The following is a 13131-nucleotide window of genomic DNA, read 5'->3' as shown; positions in this document are numbered from 1 at the left end:
CATGGCCGAATTCATGAACTGGGCCTTGCCAAAGAGAGCTCGGGGACAAGATGGCAGATGTACAGAAACGGTGGGTGCAGGACAGGCCTTTTCTCACAAAGCTAACAGGAAATTAATCAGAAAAGTCTTGCCAATTGTATCCTAGCAATGGAAATGAACGCCATTATCAAAATGGAGACTACAGAGGTGAGATGAGCTCTCTGTGATTCCTGGGACAGCCTCTAAGCTCACAGTCCCAGAAGGATAGAAAATGATACAGAAATGCACCTTGCAACACATAAAGCATGCAGTTGCTCACTGCTGCAGAAACCAGTGGCGAGGCTGAAGCAGATCCATCACGCCAACCCTGGAGCTTCTGAAAACACGCGGCGCCTCTGTGATACAGAGGGCCTTGCGGATGCAAGCTGATGGTCTTTGCCAGGCATGACTGAGGAAATGCAACCCATTTCAAAAGCTTTATGCCCGTGCCAGGCTTCCAAACCTCAAAACCCAAGACTTTCTCACCGTAATTGTTCTTTCTGGGGTTTGCATCCGATTTATAGCATTTCTTAACCATAAAAATAACAATTTATTTTCATCTTGCACAAAGAACTTAATAATCTGCTATGATTAAGCTTTGCATATAACCTGGCCGGTCACCACTTCTATTTAGCGGAATGTGACAACGCCTGTATTAATGTATCATGCTAATGCTACAATTGCATTAATTAGCAGGTGAAAAAGTAAAGCTCTATGCGGCGTACAAAAATACAACACAATCTAAATGAACTAACCTTTTAAAGCAGTCTTCAATCCACTGCCAGCTAACTGAAATTGAATCACTAATACATGGCTAATCATGTGCTCATTATTATGCTACACCTTGTCAATACTCACAAGGTTTTTCCCCTTGTCTGTCTGAACCTCATGTACCATCAGGATACTGATACCTGAGAGTTGTGATAAGGCTACAGTAATCCCTCGCCAGAAAGTTCAAGGACACAAACAAACAACACAACTAGAATAAGACCGTCAATCCACATAAGAGGAAGAAATATCCTAGCAAGGCACCTGGAAGTCATCCAGCAAATGCTCATTGCCTCAGCATCCTTCCAGCCCCCCTCTCCCTCACCAAAGCCACATGGACTCCTGGAAATCAGAGGCCATCAGATCAACAGCCAATCAGAAGAGGTTAGATCACATCCATTATCACCAGCTCCCTAGCCAATAAAAAGTGGTCACATCCATGACCTCAGGCTCCCTTGTCAATCAGAGGAGGTTACGCCCATGAACAGTTGCTCCTCAGCCAATCACTGGTTGAATCCTTAACCACCAGCTCCTAAGCCAATCAAAGAAGGTCATGTCCGTGCCCGCCTTCTCCCCAGCCAAACAGAGGAGGTTACATCCATGACCACCAGCTCCCTAGCTAATCAGAAGAGGTCCATACATGATCACCAGCTCCCCAGTCAATCAGAGGAGGTTACACCCATGGCCATCATTTCCCTTGCCAATCACAGGTCATGACCATGATCACTTGCTCCCCAGCTAATTGCAGGTCATGTTAACAACCAACAGCTTCCTATCCAATCAAAGGAGGTCATCCTGTCCATGACCACAAATTCCCCAGCCAAACAGAGGAGGTTGCATCTCTGACCACCAGCTCCCCAGCCAAACAAAGGAGGTTAGATCTCTGACCTATTGCATCCATGTTTACCAGCTCCCCAGCCAATCACAGGTTGCATCCATGTTTACCAGCTCCCCAGCCAATCACAGGTTGCATCCATGTTTACCAGCTCCCCAGCAAATGACAGGTTCTGTCCATGACCACCAGCTCCCCAGCCAATCAAAGGTGGTTATATCCATGACCACCAGCTCCCCAACCACTCAGAGGAGGCCACATCCACGACCACCAGCTTCCCCACAAGTTGCAAAATGTCATAAAATATAGCCAGCAGCTCCCACGGTTAATCCGATCCTATAATCTTTACTCTACTGTACCAAACAGGCAACGCCTTTTCCTTTTGGAGGCACCAGTCCCGTGATGCAGAGGAGAGGAAGTCGATGAAGGGGGGGGGCGTACCCGCGCACAGGGCTCCGGCGGTGGGCCGGCCAGGCTCTGGGGCATCTCGCGGCAGCGCGTGGACAAGTTGAGGATGGCGGGTGGCGGCCATGTGCGCGGCCTCCATGTCGTGCGTGTAGTCGAAGCTGCTCCGGCTGCAGGTGCTGCTGGCGCTGCTGCCCCCTCCACCCCCGCAACTGAGGCCGCTGCTGCTGCTGCTGCTGGGCACGTAGCTGCTGGTGGTGCTGCTGGCCGGGCTCGAGTTCTTACAGTAGCGCTTGGCTGCGGACAGCACACACACACACACACACACACACAGACACACATACACACGGAGAGGGGTGAAGCTCGCCTCCCTCTGCTCTTTCTGGGACTAGGCCGATGATTCAGAGATGGCCATACCATCAGACACACAGACCGGCAGGCGGTTCAACAGACGGCCGCAGGAACGGGGACGACTAAGGCGGCAAACGGGCCAGATCGATACCGCGACAGACACGGAGCGAGACGGACGCGTGCAGGCAGCCACGAGGTCCTGTGGCTGCGGCAGAGCAAGCCGCACCATTGCCGGAGCAGTGAGGGAGAGAGGGAGAGAAGCCTGCGATGATGGATCTCGGCGGCTTGCCTGGGCCACGTGCCGGGAGCTGGGGATTTAGAGCCTACTTTAAGAGGCGTCTCCAGTGAGAGCCGAGGCGGTGTGAGTGGTTTTCGTTATCGGCAGAGCGGTGCAGCGATCCCTAGGGCTGCGGAGGAAGCCCCAGGCCCTGCTCTTGCTCCCCCCTTGAGTCCCTGTCGGGCTGCTTAGCAGCGGATAGGAATGATGTTTCTCAGGTGCTCACACACTGCGGTACCCTTCCCAAATCCTGTGGTAAACATTTGCTGGCATGTTACTGTAGCCTGCGTTAATAAGCTAGCTTTAACTCATCATAATATCAAGCTAATTGTTTGTTCAATGGCAAGACCCTCAAAAAACTTATACTGCTGGGTTATAACAGTCGACGTTCAAGCCAGCAGATACGGCGAATGGGGCTAAAACAAAGGCAGGAAGAAGGTAGAATTTTGTATAATAGAAAAAATGTCAGACAAGAGTGTGGTATCTGAGAGCTAACGCTTAATGATCAAAGTCTCAAGACGTACATGGTAAGGTCTATGGACAATCTCAGGGCTGCAGCTGGGATACGCATCCTTACCATCGTATCCCTTCGGAGAAGGGTCCCGCCCCTGGAGCTTTGGTGCAATGGCACGCTTCCCGTAGACGTGATGGTGGTTCTCATAGCTGTTGTTGTAGTCAAAGGTGGTCTTCGAGTATTTCTCCAGCTCCTTGGCCAAGTTGGAGCGCGGGGTGCTGGTGGGGACATTGTTCTTGTAGCCATACTGTGGGATGTCCAGCTGTTTCACAAAGCACATAGGCCTGGAAAATAACCAGCCACAAGGGGGCGTAGGTTGTGTATAAATGTGATTGCAGTCATACCTGCAATCCTCAGGGGCAAATAGTCTGTAAATATATGTTGTATGTTTTTACCGAGGCCCATTTTATTGTGTATCTTTAACCTAAAATTCTGGTGATTCGCTGATAATGCATACATGAGTGTTTTGGCTGCCAGCATCGTTCAAATGCGCACACACAAACAAATGCCTTTCAGTTCAGACAACTGAGAACAAATGCTTATCGTGGTTATATTCCACGCAAGTATTTTCCTTCTTTTGAATGTGTGTCCTTGAATGTGCTCTGGTCATCAAAACTCTTAAGAAAGTTAAAACACCTCATTGTAATCCTGGTGTGTGGAAAGGCTTCTGTAGATGCACATGTCAGCGAATCTTTCAGCGAATCTAAATGCAAAAGGGGGGTCCGACCTCTTACTAAGTAATAATAAGGTAATAGCTGAATCACAGGCATTACCTTTTAGCACAGCAGGGGGGATTTGTATGATTTATAAATAAATAAGTTTCAAATAAATGTATGTTCATACCATGATAATAGTATCATCATAGCAGCCCCATTGCAGAAGGTAAATAACAATGCTGAAGTGATTGCTGATTCCAGGAGGATGGGGAGAGTGCGGACGGTACCTCAGCACCCGGTCTGAAGCTTGGCAGGACTTGGGACCATCACAAGTGTGGTGCTTCTCATGGACCTTGGCCATCTTCTCAGCGGCAGCGATGGGACATCCCGACAGGCTGCAACAGCATTAGAGGGGGTCGGCGGACGTGCCGGACGCTGCCTTTAAATTCCACTGGCACTGATGCCCCCCCACCCCGAACGCTCAGTGACATACACATTGACATTAGGAGTGGCGGTGGAGAAACGCTGGAAGTCTCACGCTGGGATATGCACATGTCAAAGACAAACACGGAGGTATGTAAGCAAACATCTGAAGGCTCACCTCAGCCTCCATGGTGCTCTCAGAAATGTTTTACTTTATAATACTTTTAAGCGTGTGTGCGTGTATGTGTTATGCATATGTAACATTGTGAGGACCACGTGTCACATGGGGACATTTTTTTGGTCCCCGCAAGGGGAACCTCAAATTTCTGAAAATATGTGACTGCAATCAAAAAATTTAAAGTAGTGCAAAAGTTTTGTATTTCGTTCGGTTACTTATTGTTAAGGTTAGGGCTGAGTAGTGGGTAAGGTTATCATTGTTGGGATTAGGGTTTTGTCCATAGAAACAAATGTCCCCAAAAAGATATCAATACCTAATCTGTGTGTGTGTGTGTCCGTGTGTGTTTGAGCAACTGGCCCGTTTGGAGCTGTCTGCCAAAGCAGACTGTGTACATGGGGATGCTGTTGCCACGGAAGCCTTCATCGAATCGCTTCTCTTTGGGGAGGTTATTTGTTTTGAATTATGCTTTTATTTAGTCCAAGTTTTAATTACAACACCAAGTTTGGGTACATCTGCTGGGTAATTGTGCTCCCAACCCCCCCGAGAGAACTCCACGCTGCCTCAGAGACGGAGAGCCCGAGCAGTGCCATGGGGGAACCAGGGCTCCGGGCCACGCTGCACACCCGCCGCATCCCACTCATTCTCTTTCACTTCCCGGCTCCCACCTTTTCCTCACTCATCTCTCCTCCTTCCACCTTATTCCCCAGCCTCTGCCTTTCGCAGACACAAACACGCCCAGCTAAGTTGCCTCTGCTCTCTTTTCTCACAAGAGACACAGGGAAAACAAACGTGACTCGCACAGATTGTACGTCGCTTGCAAGGACCCAAGCGGGTCTGTGACATGTGATAAGCTGACAGAGGGATTTCTGTCAGCAAGTCTCCATGGCAACAAGGGGAAGACCAAAAAAACACACTCATATTTCCTTGAGGTTTTCATTTGCCTTCTCTGAGGAGCTCTCAAAAGAAGGCCTACCTGTGTGTGTGTGTGTGTGTGTGTGTATGCCAGTGCCTGAAGCTACTGACAGCAGTGTGCGTGTGCCTGTGTGTGCGGTTGTTCGAGTACATCCAAAGACTGCTTTCCAGATTCCAAAATCAGGCGGCCATATTTTTCGCCTGTCCCGCTATTTATGATTTTCCCCTGAGCAACACGACCTGTTAGCACCTGGTGTCACACAGCATTTGCTGTGTGCAGTCTGACAGGTAAGGGCTGCGGGTTCGTGCCCTCGACGAGGGTGCCGCGTTGCTTGCTAAGTATTTTTTGCATTGCACTGACAAATTTTAAAGCATTCGGTTAGCATTCAGATAGCATTCAGTTTAGCATTCGGTTAGCATTCAATTTAACATTAAGTCAGTATTCAGTTTAGCGTTAACTCGGCATTCATCTTAGCATTCAATTCAATGTTCAGTTTAGCATTTAGTTAGCATTCAGTTTAGAATTGAGTTTAGCATTCAGTTAGCATTAAGTTTAGTGTTCAGTTTAGCATTTGGTATTGTGTCGAAGCCTTGAGAAGGTGCTGACTTATTTCGCTTTCTCACCCTTCATGCCAAAATAAGAGGCTAAAATATAAAGCCTACCAACCCCTCCGCTTCTAGTTCTTCTTGATTTAAGATTTAAAGTTGTGCTGTAAAATAAAATATGGTGTCTTGCAAGGACCAGGTCCTGTTATCCTTTTATAACTAATGATTGTACTATTCATCTCCCTGGGGAAATGGTGTTTTTGTCCATCCTGTCTTACTCTCCATGAGACAAACAGATAGATATACAGGTGAGTGCAAGCTTGGGGGTCACAGCACAGGGTCAGGTAGTGTTCAGCTTCCCTGGAGCAATTGGGGACTGAGGGCTTTGCTTAAGGCCCCAACAATGATATCATTCAGCCAGCCACGTGATTTGAATCGGCAGCCTTCCAATCATGAGTCCTAACCTGCAGAGCCACACACCTCCTTAATATATATCTGTTCTGAATTCTCTTTCCTGGTTAGCAGTGAAAAACCGAGTTGATCTACACGTATCATTAGAAACACACTGTCACAAAAGCGGAGAAACATGGCAGCTGTCAAAAAACCTCCCTGCCGCCCCCAAAGCCTCCTTCCTCTTCTTTGGTCTCAAAAACACAAACATTTCTTCACAAAAGTTCAGTTTTAAATTAAATATAACAGCTAATTAACCGTGTAACTGCACCTTTGGCCTCCACTTGTTAATTCATACAGGGCCCCAACGCTGTGGGCAACTGCTGTGGTTCTCCTGCTGACTGAATGGTGCAGCGGGGCCCTCAGCTCTTGGCGGCAGCTTGGTTTGGACCGTGACGGTTCAGACGCCCACGCTGACTGAAAGGTAGATAAAACGAGCCGTGCTGAATGACGACCGAGGCTGCAGTGTGCCGCTCTTCACGGCGTTTTCTCCTCCCTGATCTGTAGCGCAGTCTGACTGAACTCAAAAATATACATCATTAAAAAGATAAGCCTATGCTTCCTTTGGACATTGGTATTTTGATGCCTCCATATCATTAAAGGGTTTTTTACTCGGTCCTTAGCTTGCTTTGTTACAATCCCTTAATGCCTTTAAAAATTTTATGGATTTAGTTGACGTTTTCTATCCAGACACACACAACTCATGGAGAGACTTTGATTTCTTCCTCCATGGACCACCCAGAACCAGGGAACCATAAGACCACAGTCTGCACAACAAACTCACCTACCAAAGGCCCTCCTCAGACAGTCCCCATTTTTGCTCCCTCCCAGCTCCCAACGCCACCTACACCAGGTATTCACTGTTCTTGATTGTTTCAGGTGCTAGAAACTGGAAGGAAGCAAAAATATGGACTGTCTGGGAGTCCCAGAGGACTTTGTTGAGAAACAGTGTTTTCGATAAACACGAATGCCTTTGGACAGCTAATCCGTATGTGACAATGGCAAGCATAAAACGAGAAGCAACTTGTTCACAGTGCACAGAGAATGGCAGAGATACGACTCCCCATCTATATGGAAGCAGGTTTCCTGGAAATCCACATGGGCATTGTAGTTGATACCACACTTGAAACATACGTTTACGTTTTATTTATTTAGCAGATACTTTTATGCAAAGTGATGTACATTTTTGAGAAGGCAACGTCAGATGGTCTCTTGAGCAGCTGGAGGTTAAAGACCTTGCTCAAGGGCACAACAGCAAAATCAGTGTTCTGTGTCTGGGATTTGACCCAGCAACCTTCCGATCACAGGCACAGCACCCTAAACCACTGAGCCACAGAATGCCCCCCTACATGTATGCTTGAAAACAGCCTAGGTAGACACATTACTGAGAGACTTGATCCATCAATGTTTGTTCCACAAACAGAGAGACAGACACAGAGACAAAAACAAAAGTGGCATGCAGAAGGTGAGGGGTGGGTGGCCCAGACGCACTCACCTGCGGTGCGAGTTCCTGTTGCTGTTGACGTGGCCACGTCCCGTGCAGCCGGGTGTGGGGCACTTAAGAACATTCTCATACATCGCAACGACTTGACAGGACAGAAGAAGCAAGAGACAGGCAAGGTTAGGGTTCCCTGGGGACACTTTACGCTCTATTAGCGTTAGCGGCAGGAAATCACACGCATGCAGGGGCCGTGCAGCGGTGGCGTGGGGGCTGGTGTGCACATCAGTGTGTCCGTATACAGTGGCGTGATGCTTTCTATGGCCGCTCTGGCTGACACTGTCACTGTAACAAATAACATCAAACCAGCTGCTGTGTACCGGTGAATATGCTGGCTTTTCCAAGCTTAAGTGCTTGCATGATTTGTATTGTTGTTGCTGCTGATTGGGGCCTGGGGAGGGGGAGGGGCTGCAGTAAACCAGCCACTAGCGAGACATAGTGACATCTTGCTCCTGCTTTTTCAGATGTTGGTGTGGCCAACTGGTTAGCCCATCCTGTGGTCGGTGTGGATCCCAGTGCAGTGACGGGGACACTATACTGTAAAATGGTGCCGTCCTTCGGATAAGACATAAAACCGAGGTCCTGACTCACTGAGGTCTTTAAAGATCTCTGAGCTTCCTTGGAAAGTGTAGGGGGTGTACCTAGATGTCACTGCTAAAACTGCCCACTGTAGCACTATGAAATCTGGCCTTCTAATCATCCCCGATATCTAACTGGTGAATTCTCTTCTGCCCTTTCACCACCTAAACTGTGTGGTGAGCGTACTGTCCCAGAATGTCTGCTGTCGCATCATTCAGGTGGGTGCCACAGTAGTGGTGGTTGAAGAGTCTCCGCGGTGCTTCTATAGAGCACTTGGGATGTCTTGAAAAGTGCTATATAAATTTACCATTCATTCATTCATTTGGATTTAATTAGACAAAACTATATTCACCTTATAAATGGCCACTGGGGCTAACTGGATTTCCTTTTGATTGCATGTTGGGAGTGTCTCTAGATCATTTGAGGAAAGAAGGATATTTGGAGAAAAGCAGTGCAAAGATGAGGATCATGGAACGATCATATCACACGTGATGCACATGTGATGTATGTTGTCAAGTGAAGATTAGACGGGCATTAATGATGTCATCAGCACCATACATCAGCACCATATCTGGCTGCTAAGCAAAGCAGACTCCTTGTTAAGATACCAGTCTGAAAGTCCAAATTTCATCTCTCAGACAATAAGCCGGGGGAAAGGGAATGAAGTGCACCTCTTGAATCATATCCTGCATCTGTAACCAAAATAACACCAGCAGTAGTACAATGAACGGGAAATCCCTGTATGTGACTCAAACGCCCAGCATCACGCCAATCATCAACATGGGCAATCAGAGAACTCCACTGCTTCTGCTCTTCACCCCTTGTTTGGATTCCCAATTTGTTCGACTGCATCATCTCTATTAAAAACCATACAATTAAACTACCTGGCATTTCATTGAAAGCATGGTTTGGAAACGTATCTTTTAAAAATTTTTATTGATACATTTGAATAAGTTTTACGTGATGTTTCATAAAGTAACACACGCATATGCATACATAGCACAGCAGTCTGCTGTATGTTGTCCACGGCTTATATATTCTATATTATGTTATATATGCATATACACATATTTCAAAATTCCACACTCAATTCCTCCAATCATCAAACACAAACTAACTCGCATATGGAACTGCATAGCTGATCTTTGGTCTTACTGCAAGCTTTAGTGATCACTGCAAGACACATTCATGTTTTAAGCTTTCAAGGCATCGGTTGTGTAACAGAAACCAGGGCAAACTACCGTCCAGCAATCGCTTTGGATTAAGGTGCTTGATTAAAACCTAAGGAATGACGGCAGATTCAAATGCTGAGTTTTCCCTTGGCGGCGATCAATCCGGATCCACAGTGCATGCGCAGCACCCATGAGATCCGAGATCATTAAGAAAGCTGAGCCAAACCAAAGGAAGATAAATATGAGAAGCAATGGTATCCCTTGGTAACCTGTGAGTCCAAGTGTCCAGCTTTCCTGTGAAGTGAGGGACATTTGGAGATTCCATGCTGATCCAAGGCTTGGGGAAGTTAATGAGTCATTGCATTTGAGCCCTGATTTTCTGACATTTAGGAGGCTTACATCACGAATGGAAATTTTTTCTTATTGGAATGACAATTGCTGTCAGCAGTCAGGATGAAAGTGGTAAGTACGATAAGAGCCTAAAATTTTGGTCTGGCTAAATAATAAATAATAATAGTAATTAAACCTCAAAACAGAAATGGATTGAAAAAATTAAAGATTGAAGATGGACACATAGGGAGAGAAACACAGCAGAATGATGAGGCAGCCGTGACGCACGTGACGGATCAGTATGCGAGTGAGGGCCAGATACACCCCCTGACCCACTGGAGCCACACATTACTGCACGTCAGGGCTACTGGAGTCCTGGAAGAACAGGGCCCACTGCTCTCTGCCATGCATATATGTCTCAGGTAGCTGCATACATTTTGATCTAAATAAATGCAGGGGTGAATACTGGGGTGGGGGCACAGGGGTGCTGATTGGCCTCCAGATTTCCCATTCACCTGTCACTCACCAATTCAATACACATCTTTGGCTTATATTGAGTTTGGGAGGGTCCTTTCTTAGAGTAGCAGTCTTCTTTATTGGCTGCATGCGTGTGATCGCCTATCAGCAAATAGGTTTTGTCCCCATTTTTTTTTACTACTTAAACCATGAATTATCAAAAAGGGAAAGTTTAATAAACAGCCTATCGAGCAAAGGACTAGCCGGGATGAGTCTCTGGAAAAAAGGCACGGTATCCTGCTCCTGATTGGATCTGACAGAGCAAGAGGAAGAGTTTGCAGCCAGGAATCAGCAGGGTTAATGTTTATCACAACCTTGGAGTTTCTGCTACACAAAACCATGAGAATTCACATTAATCCAAGCGTGGAGACGCCACCCATTCTTTCATTACATCAGTGGGTGTTGCTAAATGTAAGTTCAGGCACCGTGTCGCTACCTAAAGTGCTAAATGACACCAACTGTCACGTCTACCTGATAGTATATGAACATTAGAACAAGGGCAGGCAGAGAGGAAGAGGCCTTCGGCTCTCTGGGGGGGCCTGACCTTCCATCCAGGGCACGACGGGGGACCCACCTGACTACACTGAACGGAACTTCACAAAATATACCAAAGCAGGAAAACGGGGCAAGTCTCAAGGAACTATAATTAAAAAAAAAAGAAAACTGTGTGTGTGAGTGTGTGTGCATGTGTGTGCATGTGTTGGAATTTTTAGAGGTCAGTGTGGGGAGCCAGCGGGAGAGTGAGAAACACAGCGGCCAGCAGGCAGGAGCAGATGAACTAGAAGCATATGCTTCACTGGGGACGAGGAAACGGAGGTGGCATTTGGGCATCAGGACTGGTGGGCATGCAGGCATCAGGACCCGCAAGCGGTCGGGCATCGGGACTGGCAGGCATGCGGGCATTAGGAGCAACAGGCATGCGGGCATCGGGACGGGCGGGGATCGAGACCGAAGGGCATGCAGGCATCAGGACAGGCAGTCAAGAGGGCATCAGGACCAACAGGCACCGACGGTCAGCCAGAAACCGGCACCGGCAGGCATCGGGACCGGAGGGCACTTAGAAATGAGCAGAGAATGAAGGCCTGTCACGGGTCGGTCCGCTTACTCTCGGGTGGCACCCTATCCTTGTGGGGGCAGCCTGACAGGCTGCGGTGGTGTGGATAGAGTCCGGTGACGTGGCCCGTCCCATCACAGCCAGGTGTGGGACACTTGCTCTCCTTTTTCTCCCCCCGAGAAGACTCTGAAAATACAGGAATAAAGCTGCTCACTTCCAGCCTGCTCACGCTCCCCCCAGCATCGCTAACTGATGTCACTAAATAAATCACAGCATCAACTGAAACATCTGTCCTGTCTCCATACAGCCCTGATACTTAAACTGACCCCAATACCAACCAAGGAATCAAACTCTAACGGAAAGCGCTTTCCCAGTTACAATATTAGATTTTTTCTGATACCCCAGATTTGTGATGACATTTTTAAATGACAGATAATGGTGTGAAACGAGGATGGCTTGTGAATGTGTCTGAAGTGTGTCTGCCTCATTTATAAAATTCTGATGGCATTAAGCATCCCAAGAGATCCTGCTGATTCAACGGCTGTTCTGTCCTGTTCTTTCTTGCTAACTGGTCAATGTTTTTTATAGGATTTGAGATCCTATGGTAAAACACAGAGTAATATTTTAGCATGTGGCTGTTTTTAATCAGTATTGCAACTTAGTTGGCTAAATAAAAATGAAGATACAGATATGCATGTGAGCGGAATTTACCTTAGATTATAATGTGAGGGTGAGAGCCATGCACGCACGCACACACAAACCCACACACGCACACACACACAAACCCACGCACGCACACACACACAAACCCACGCACGCACACACACACAAACCCACGCACGCACACACACACAAACCCACGCACGCACGCACGCACACACAAACCCACGCACGCACGCACACACAAACCCACGCACGCACGCACACACAAACCCACGCACGCACGCACGCACACACAAACCCACGCACGCACGCACACACAAACCCACGCACGCACGCACGTACGCACACACAAACCCACGCACGCACGCATAAACCCTGCAGCCCTGGTCTGACTTTGAGTCCTGTCCCTGTGGATCTGAAAGCACACCCCCAACCCAGACTCCACCTGTCCACTTCCTCCTTCACTGATTTTGGCAGCTGATGAGAACCCAGCCGTGACGGGCACCCGCCCTCCCCCGCAACGCGTCCCCCCCTGCCGGTTGCCAAGGCCTCGGCCAGCCACTGTCCCCCGGGGGGGCCACAGAGACAGGCTCTCGGCGAGTCAGCCTGACAGGGGAGCCTCTAATTAAACGTGAAATGTGGAGCTAGCCAGCGCTGCGGAGGAGAGTGGTCCCCGGACCGAGGGGGGCGGGAGAGACGGACCCACACACACGCAGGCCCGGGGGCCGAGGCGAGAGCTAAGCGCTGACGTGGCTGCTCTCTGCAGGACCCCATTGCATCGCCACCAGGCATCATTCCTCACGACTTCCTTGGGAGCGTGCTGCTCTCGTTGGGGATGGGGTCCGCTCCTGTTCTCAGCTGCTCCCCTCTCCCCGCTCTTGCAAATTATATGTGCAGGCTTGAAATATGCAGATAAGGAGCAGAAATGGGCAACAGATGTTGGCAATAAAGACGAGACACAGCACATCCATTCACATGGCCTCATCCTG

At 48.3% G+C, this 13131-nt stretch overlaps 1 protein-coding gene across 1 annotated transcript in view; it reads right to left on the bottom strand.

Annotated features, from left to right (window-relative positions):
- myt1la (myelin transcription factor 1-like, a) overlaps positions 1 to 13131 on the bottom strand; it is a 68112-nt gene that overhangs the window by 13983 nt on the left and 40998 nt on the right. The window contains 6 exon segments of the mRNA XM_048986405.1: positions 2060 to 2137; positions 2139 to 2320; positions 3229 to 3449; positions 4109 to 4216; positions 7826 to 7916; positions 11531 to 11665. Of these exon segments, the coding sequence (XP_048842362.1) occupies positions 2060 to 2137; positions 2139 to 2320; positions 3229 to 3449; positions 4109 to 4216; positions 7826 to 7916; positions 11531 to 11665 (815 nt within the window).

The sequence above is a fragment of the Brienomyrus brachyistius genome, chromosome 19 (assembly GCF_023856365.1).
Source record: "Brienomyrus brachyistius isolate T26 chromosome 19, BBRACH_0.4, whole genome shotgun sequence".
NCBI classification, from domain to species: Eukaryota; Metazoa; Chordata; class Actinopteri; order Osteoglossiformes; family Mormyridae; genus Brienomyrus; species Brienomyrus brachyistius.
The sequence above is the reverse complement of the archived record's forward strand: the minus strand, read 5'-3'. Positions and strand labels throughout refer to the sequence as shown.